Source organism: Pimephales promelas, chromosome 18 (assembly GCF_988280905.1).
Source record: "Pimephales promelas chromosome 18, fPimPro1.hap1.1, whole genome shotgun sequence".
Taxonomy (NCBI): domain Eukaryota; kingdom Metazoa; phylum Chordata; class Actinopteri; order Cypriniformes; family Leuciscidae; genus Pimephales; species Pimephales promelas.
Genome location: NC_142786.1, coordinates 22,173,813 through 22,182,718, shown reverse-complemented (window position 1 = coordinate 22,182,718; position 8,906 = coordinate 22,173,813). Strand labels below are relative to the sequence as shown.

The window sequence follows — 8,906 nt, the reverse complement described above, 5'->3', positions numbered from 1 at the left end:
TAGATAGGAAGCACACTAGCTATTGAGACACGGCCACTCTTTCAGCTGATCACCTCAAGAAGAAAATCTTTAAGACGTTTAGCTTACTGTTAACATTTCACTCTGTCGCTTTGTATATTAACGCTTATGGTTTTCGTTTAATATTGTGTTTGTAAAAATAAAAGTTCGTAGTTACTAAATGAGTTTTGAGCAGCTCAGCTGTGAAGAGCGAGTCAGATTTTCCAATAGCTCATTTATGAGACGCACGCGAGCTCTTTTTCTTCCTGCTGATCTACAACAGTCTCTGAGGTAACGTTACGTTTATATTAAATATGTTTTTAACATTTCACGTTGTCAAAAAATGCTTTTGCTTTAACTCCTGGTTGCAAACAAACGTTTTTGAATAGAAGTTAGAGTAAAAACGCGTTTTTAATGGTATTTTCCTTAAAACAGTAACGTGAAATGCACGATGGCATTTCTACGTTTCATAAACGTGTCTACGTATGTTAATTTTGCGACAAAATCGGTGAAATATTTATTCATAAACTAGCTTTATCTTAGAATTGAGTCCGCTACAATATTGCTACAATAATACTTGAAGTCTACGTCTCTTCCTAGAGTAAACAGAACAAAAAAAATGATGAATGTATTGGTAAGTTATTTGGGTTTTACTTAATATCCCAGCTGGCAGCTATGGTCTGATTCCCTCGAAAAGTGTGAATCAAAAATTTGTTTTAACATGATTGAAGACCATCGCAGCGTAGCCTAATGGTAATACTTCGACCTCTTTGTCTGACCAACAAGGAGTGTTGAGGAAATGTATTAAAAACTATCATTATTTTGCGATTCTGTAAAATAAGTGCCCTTTTGGGTGGCTGCAATTATCATTAAACCTTAAACACAAAAAGTTAACATTTTCTTGCATTACGTTTCTACAGTGTGTATCGAAAAGAATATGTAATATCCAAAAGAATAGATTGGGGACGTCCACTTCATAATAGCCTCAACCTTTTTGCATCTGTATCTTGGTGCCACTGCAACTTAATAGCCTACAGTATTTTGTTGATGTCAGCAAAACTGCAAAGAATAATACAGTTATTAATTTAAAACTTGGCTTAAAGTTACTTTAATAACGTATTAAAAAAATGCAATAAATGAAAAATAAAAGCAACTAGATCTTTATTTTTATTTATTTTATTTTTTTACTTTAAGTTAAATAGCCTGCATTTAAATAATTGTGAGACTTTTTAGGGGCATTTTGCTAAAGCCCCACTTTCGCGCACTAACCAATTTAATAGTTTTTGATCTGTGAAATTATTATTTTTTTCCATAAATGTTCAGCCTTCACATATGCACCATGCCATATAAAATATTGAAATTAAAATGTTATTCCTAGGATGTAGTGTTACCCCAAAATAGAACTTTGTTGATTTATTTTAGTCAAAGTCCTTTCATTGTTAGCATTGTATTAAGATCTTAAACAGTTACTATCATTATTCAACCCCCATTGCAAATCAAATCGGGTTTATTGGCAAAATACACAGACATTCAGCTGTTTGCAATGAACAAATCAAAAGTAAATGAAATTGCCTCAACACAATAAATGTTTCAAGTGGTTCCCCCAAATTGAACTGAAAAAGCGACTTTCAATGACTTCTGCAGTGTCAAAATTATTCAACCCCTTCATAGCAAGCATTTTTAGTACTTAGAAGAACACCCTTTTGCTGTTATGACGTGCTGCCAATGAGATGCAGAACCAGACACCAGCTTCTGGCACCGTTTCTCAGAAATCAGTCCATTCTTCATGAGAAATGTCCTCTAGTTCAAGTAATATTCTTGGGTTTGTGTGCTGCAGTTGCCGGCTTCAAATCCCATGAGATTTTCAATGGGGTTCAAGTCATGTGACTGTGATGGCTGTAGAATCTTCCAGGACTACTACTTCAACCAAGCTTTGGTGATTGCCTCAATTACTTTTGTCTAGGGCTGGGCAACGATTAATCGCATCCAAAATGAAAGTTTGTGTTTGCATAATATATGTGTGCGTAGTGTGTATAATTATTTTGTATATATAAATACACACACATACATGTATATATTTAAAAATGTGTTCTTAATAAATCAAATACTTATATTTATACATAATATTAATTGTATAAATATATATAAAGTATATAAATGCAAATATTTCTTAAATATGTACATGCATGTGTGTGTGTGTATTTATATATTCAAAATAATCATACACACTACACACACGTATATTAAACAAAAACTTTTATTTTGGATGCGATTAATCGAAATTAATCGTTGCCCAGCCCTACTTCTGTTTGATTTTTTTTCATTGCAAACAGCCAATAAATCTGATTTGCAATGGGAGTTGAATAATTTAATTACAACTGTGTATTCATTATGTGCTTAGAAAGTCAGGAATATGGGTTTGATACACTAAGCTCACATTGGTACAGTTAAAGGGATACACAAAAATTGGATTCACCAAAAAAATGAAAATTAGCTCATGATTTACTCATCCTCAAGTCATCCTAGGTGTATATGACATTCTTCTTTAAGACTAATACAATCCGAGTTATATTAAACAATATCCTGGCTTTTGCAATCTTTATAATGGCAGGGAATGGCTGTGTATTTTTTCCATCAAAGTGCATCCATCCATGATAACCTATAGGGGTTAAACTAAGGAGTAGTTCACTTTAAAAAAAAAAAAACTGTTGCTGATAATTTACTCACCCCCATGTCATCCAAGATGTCCACGTCATTCTTTCTTCAGTCGAAAAGAAATGAAGGTTTTTGATGAAAACATTCCAGGATTTTTCTCCATATAATGGGAACCAAACGGTTCAAGGTCCAAAAGACAGTTTCAGTGTAAACTGATCAAAGGGCTTTGAACGATTCCAGACGATGAATAAGGGTCTTATCAAGCGAAACGATCGCTCATTTAAAAAAAAAAAAAAAACAAAGTTTAAGTTTTATAAGCTCAAAAGTTTTCCTTGCTCTGTTCTGTGATGCGCGTTCGTGACTCTCCTGTTCAAACTCGTTTATCAAAATGAACGAATCTTTTTTTCGTGTCATTTGGTTAATTTAAAGAACGAAATAAACGAGTTGACTCGGGAAAAGATTCATTCATTTTGATAAACGAGTTTGAACAGGAACGCGCATCACAGAACAGAGCAAGGTGACCATTTGAGATTAAAAAACTTAAACTTTATTTTAATTTTTTTAAATGAGCAATCTATTCGCTTGATAAGACCCTTATTCATTGTCTGACATCGTTTAAAGCCCTTTGAACAGTTTGCAGTTTGCACCGAAACTGTCTTTTGGACCTTGAAACTTTGGTTACCATTGAAGTCCATTATATGGAGAAAAATCCTGGAATGTTTTCACCAAAAACCTTAATTTCTTTTCGACTGAAAAAAGAATTACATGAAAAAAGAATGACATGGATATCTTGGATGACATGGGGGTGAGTAAATTATCAGCAAAGGTTTTTTTAAAAGTGAACTACTCCTTTAATAAAGTCCTTCTGAAGCGAAGCAATGCGTTTTTGTAAGAAAAATATCCATATTTTAAAGGGGTGATGAACTGAGAAATCAAATTTTCCTTGAGCTTTTGACATCTTAGAGGTCATCATATTAAAAGATTATCCTGCAAGTTTCAGAACTCAAAACGTCCTTATTAGTCTAATAAAAGCTAAATTAACACCAGGCTCAGCAAACGACTCGTTTGTGTGGGGAACTATGACGTCAAAGAGGGTAAAACACGGCCGGTTAAGCCCCGCCCACCGATTCACACATAGCTAAATAACATAGGACTACCTCGTGATGACAAACCAGATCGAGCTACCGAGCAATACAAAATATTGTGTAGCACCTGGTTGTGGAAGAAGACAGTTGCTGAATAAGCTTCCTCTGGATTCCAATAGGACTGAATGGTTAAACTTTATTTTTAATGACGTTCCAGCCGATATGGTAAAACATTGTCCGTCTGTTTGCTTCATTTCACTGAGGATTATTTTGTAAACAAGACTGGATTTTCAGACCGATCAAGAGTAAAGAACGGTGCTGTGCCGTCTAAATTGGATCTGACAGGAATGATGCAACACACGGACTCTGGGTCGAACATGTATGGGCGAATCATTCCGGTTGCCATTTTACAACATTGGGCGTTTTCAAAACAATTTCCCCCACGGCACTGACGAGTGAGTTGAAACTCATTATAATATGCAAAACTGTTATCCACTCACAGCAGTGGGCGTTTACATCCAAGTCTTCAATGTGAAACACCTATAAAAATCGAGCGTTTTTGAGCTAGGCTCAAAACTAGGGTAGAAAATAGCCTATTACTTATTCATTTTGATGTTTTTGAATGAAAAAACCAAGCGAATGTCATAAGTTGACCTCAGACAACAATATAATAAAATTTAATAAGTCAGTTCATGACCCCTTTAAACTTTATCGACTAAAATAACTAGCTTTCGGCAGACGTCCTACGCAAGTCAACTTACACCATAAGAGTAACGACGATGTATGACATAGGAGTACACTCCAAGGGGTAGTGTAAGCTTTGACTCTCTCGCGGTTCAAACAAACAGGGCTGGACAACAAACTTCAGCTTCTCCGACATTTCTTTTTAAAAAATCTCTAATTCGTGACTGGTGTTTCGCTTCCGCGTTCATAAAGGTCAAGGGTTACTCTTTCGTCATCTGCAGTAAAATATCCTACCACTATAAAGCTTGGAAGAGCCAGGACATTTTTAATCCAACTCTGATTGTATTCGTCTGAAGAATAATGTCATATACATGTAGGATGACTTGAGGGTGAGTAAATCATGGGCTAATTTTCATTTTTGGGTGAACTATCCCTTTAAGGGCAGTTAACAAAAATCGCTTTCTTTTACTGCTGCTTAGTGTCTGGTCAATAGCACCAGTATGCTGCCGTTGCTCCAGGATAGAATGAGATGGACGTGTGTGTCCCGGTGCCTTTTCCTGCTGTACTCAGTGGGCAGCGTAGTGACCGAACTCGAGCTGGACGGCTCGGACCGGGACTGGGACTGGGGTTCTGGATTACACGAGCTCCTAAACAGCTTTCCAGCAGATAGTCCTTTTCTCAGAGAGACGCCCGGCCGACCGGCCAACTGCACTCAGCGCTTCTGGCTGCCTCCGTCCTCCCCTGTGTGCTGGGATGATATAGCGGGACCAGAGGAGTTTGAGAAGTCACGCATCCTTGTGCTGCAGAACAGGGCGGCACTGCAGGCTGTATCCACATCCAGTGGTGTCGAGGAAGGGGGGACATCTTATGATCAACAGGCCAGGGACGATGTGCAGGGCGTCCAGGCTGACCATCTTGTCGTGACTCAGACTGCCGATACAATGCAGAAGGTGTTCATGGAATTGGATGAAAAGAGGAAGGAAGAGAAAGAGCATTATACCTTCTCAAGGTAATTGAGTTTTGAACGTTTTCATTGTAATTCGTGAGGTTGAAAAAAACATTAAAGGAGTAGGTCACTATAAAAATGGACATTTGCTGATAATTTACTCACCCCCATGTCATCCAAGATGTCCATGTCTTTCTTTCTTCAGTCGAAAAGAAATTACGGTTTTTGATGAAAACATTCCAGGATTTTCTCCATATAATGGACTTTACTGGTAACCAAATGGTACAAGGTCCTAAAGACAGTTTCAGTGCAAACTGTTCAAAAGGCTTAAAATGATTCCAGACGATGAATAAGGGTCTTATCAAGCGAAACGATCGCTCATTTAATAAATAAATAACAAAGTTTAAGTTTTATAAGCTCAAATGCTCGGCTTGCTTTGTTCTGTGATGCACGGTCGTGACTCTCCTGTTCGAACTTGTTCATCAAAATGAACCAAATGACACGAAAAAAGATTAATTCATTTTCAGTTCATTCGTTCAGGAGAGTCACTTATTCGCTTGATAAGCCGCACATCACAGAACAGAGCAAGGCGAGCATTTGAGCTTATAAAACTTAAACTTTTTTTTTTTTTAAATGAGCGATGGTTTCTTTTGATAAGACCCTTATTCATCGTCTGGAATCGTTTAAAGCCCTTTGAACAGTTTGCACTGAAACTGTCTTTTGGACCTTGAACCGTTTGGTTACCAGTAAAGTACATTATATGGAGAAAATCCTGGAATGTTTTCATCAAAAACCTTAATTTCTTTTCAACTGAAGAAAGAAAGACATGGACATCTTGGATGACATGGGGGTGAGTAAATTATCAGCAAAAGTTTTTTTTTTTTTTAAGTGAACTACTCCTTTAAGTAGTTTGAGAGCGTAGGGAGATCGACTCGATTACACCAGTTGCAATTTTTTTGATTTGGGGAGATTACTTTGCAGAATTATGGGTAATGTAGTTTTGCAACAAGAATTCCACTGTTAAAAAGAACCTGATTGTTGTACTCTATGTTGGAGATAGTGGAAAGACGCTATATGATTACATAATGTCAAGACAGGTTGTTTTCTCTCTCTCCCATAGTATGAAGGAGCAAATTGAAATCACGAAAGACTCCATTGCAAACAAGGAGCAAGTAGCAGCACTTCTGGAGAAACACCTTGCCAATCTGGAGAGGTCTTTGAACACTATGCAACTTCGACTGGCCAAACTACTACCCCAGTGATTTCATTTGAGCAACACAAGCCCATGTTAAACGGATATGTGAAAAAATTAATAATGCATGTTTTATTACCACATTTAATCACACAAACAAAAAAAAAAACATATATGACCATATACTGCATGCTAACAGCATCCTGTACTTCTCTTTCCCCCCTCGTTCTTCAACTCTATTAAGTGAGTTACTAAGTAGGTACTAGTAATAAAATCTATTTATACCCCCAGACTAAAGACTTGTACCTTACAAATTTGTCTAATACCCTGTGATGAAGAAAAATGCCACTTACACAACGGTTCATTTGATTTTGCATGTCTGATTGCATATTAAAAAAAATAGGATAAACACATAATCAGCAAATGCATTTATTCAAATACAAAATCAAACTGTTCAGGCATATAAAAACTATACAGAGCACTAGATAAATCTTCAGCTGCAGTCCAGACTCAAGTATGAATCAAATGTATTTTTACCTTCAGCGCAGAAGTGGTTAAAATGTTAAAGGGCATCAAATATACCTCTAAAATACCTCTCTAAACCCTGAGAAATATAATTTTATTTATAAGACGCATCCATAAGCAAAGTCTAATTTCACAATGAATGGAATGGGCTGTATAGATGTTTGAATTGTTGCAGCTGAATAAAAAAAAAAATATACAAATCATGGTGTCAAGTAGTAATAAAACACCACCAATGCATGATACAGCAGCACATATACTGGTTTCCTGTGCTCACAGTGGTGAATCTGAACATTTTAAACAGCATAGTGTAAGTGGGTGCTAAACCATACAGACTACAGTAAGTAAAACATGTATGTTACCTCTCTAAAACAACAAATCTTTGGGTGAAATCTCCTTATTTGTAAGACGACGTCCTATGACTTTATCCACTGTTCTAGTAAGGAAATGGTCAGAACCAGTTCACAGTGATTTCCTCTGACTTGCTATTCATCACTACAGGTTGTCATCATCTTTGTCCATTTCTTCCAGTGACTTCAGATAATCTCTGGCCAAGATTTTCTTAGGAAGGATGTCTACAAATAGAAGAGACAAAACTGTTTACACACCACTTCATGTGGTTTGAATTGTGATTGTCATCATTACAGATGACCAGGACTCACCAGTTAAAAACTGAAATGTTTCAGACTCTTCTGCGGCCCTGGCCAGATCACTGTATGACAGTGTGTTTGTCTCTTTACCAGAACCGTTTTTATATGAAGACAGAGCCAAGTGCTGGACAAAAAGCTCCTATGAGGAAAGTATGAAGATGTGTCACACTCACAGACAGTGATATAAACATCAGTCAATGATACAAGAGTCGTTCGCTAATACGAGAGATATGAATTTAAACTAAAAGTTAACTGGTGTCAAAAATGTTCATAGCGACTAAAAACAAAACAGATTTGCAGCTGAATAAGGCAGTTAACCTGCCATCTGACCATTGATTAATAACACACCAAATTACCGTTGCTTTAGTTGTCAAGAAAAGAGCGTCCTGGTTAATACAGGACACATCGGGAGAACTTTTCATGATTAATCGCACCCTCGAAATAGGCAGAGATATATTTTTACTGTTTGTAGCTTGCTCAACTTTCTCCTCCATGTTTATATCTTTTAGCAGCGGCTGTGGTTCTAGCTTAACGGAAGTAAATCACTCTACAGGCTTTCAAAGAGACGTCCCTTGATGACGACGTTTACATGGAAACTGTAGTTTTAAGGCGAATCGTTTGTAGTCCTTTGAGAATTTTGTCAGAAGAGGAAAAATAAGTGTAAGCAGTTGTTTTTTTTAATGTATGTATGTATGTATTAGATATGTAAAGTGACCGTATGTTTTTATCGTGTATACCTTTCATTTATTAGTAAAAGTCCTGTGTCAAATTATCTAAAATATTGGTTTTCTAGCTCTTTGACTCCCCACACATTTTTTTCTTCCGTAATAATTATAATGCAGCTAAGATCGTCAATTTATTAAAATAATAATAAAAAAAATACTGTTGATGTGACGAATTAAAATGGCAAATATAACGTCATATTGTTATTTTTAAAAACATTTTAAATGTAACGTAACATAATTTATTAACTTTTTTTAATTATTTAAACTGTATAAAAGTATTTAAATACAAGTATTTCAATGCTTTCTGTAATTAGGAAGTTTTTTTCTTTTTAATGCGACAGAAAGTCTGGCAACAAATCTGTCCGCATGGTAGTCGTTCGTTAAATAGGTATAAACTACGTTTCCCGAAATACCAGAGTTGTTTTTTTCCCTCCTCGACAGTAGTTGGGC

At 36.2% G+C, this 8,906-nt stretch overlaps 2 protein-coding genes across 2 annotated transcripts; one reads left to right on the top strand and one right to left on the bottom strand.

Moving 5' to 3' along the window:
* The first annotated feature begins 60 nt into the window (after positions 1-60).
* Positions 61-6,849, top strand: LOC120485391 (uncharacterized). Its single transcript, XM_039681162.2, has 3 exons — positions 61-288; positions 4,901-5,430; positions 6,488-6,849. The coding sequence occupies exons 2-3, from the start codon at positions 4,922-4,924 to the stop codon at positions 6,627-6,629; spliced, it is 651 nt and encodes a 216-aa protein (XP_039537096.2). The 5' UTR covers positions 61-288; positions 4,901-4,921; the 3' UTR covers positions 6,630-6,849.
* Positions 6,850-6,972: 123 nt separating this feature from the next.
* Positions 6,973-8,285, bottom strand: chrac1 (chromatin accessibility complex subunit 1). Its single transcript, XM_039681163.2, has 3 exons — positions 8,088-8,285; positions 7,744-7,870; positions 6,973-7,656 (listed from the first exon to the last, which is right to left on the bottom strand). Exons 1-3 carry the CDS (start codon positions 8,223-8,225, stop codon positions 7,577-7,579), a joined length of 345 nt encoding a protein of 114 aa, XP_039537097.1. The 5' UTR covers positions 8,226-8,285; the 3' UTR covers positions 6,973-7,576.
* Between the last annotated feature and the right edge of the window lie 621 nt (positions 8,286-8,906).

Bases quoted from the DNA above. Each gene is read 5' to 3' on its own strand.
- chrac1 (XM_039681163.2), bottom strand. From the start codon at position 8,225: ATGGAGGAGAAAGTTGAGCAAGCTACAAACAGTAAAAATATATCTCTG. The intron at 7,871-8,087 runs GTAATTTGGTGT...CTTTCCTCATAG, and splicing joins TCTTGACAACTAAAGCAACG to GAGCTTTTTGTCCAGCACTT. The intron at 7,657-7,743 runs GTGAGTCCTGGT...TTCTATTTGTAG, and splicing joins AACATTTCAGTTTTTAACTG to ACATCCTTCCTAAGAAAATC.
- LOC120485391 (XM_039681162.2), top strand. From the start codon at position 4,922: ATGCTGCCGTTGCTCCAGGATAGAATGAGATGGACGTGTGTGTCCCGG. The intron at 5,431-6,487 runs GTAATTGAGTTT...TCTCTCCCATAG, and splicing joins GAGCATTATACCTTCTCAAG to TATGAAGGAGCAAATTGAAA.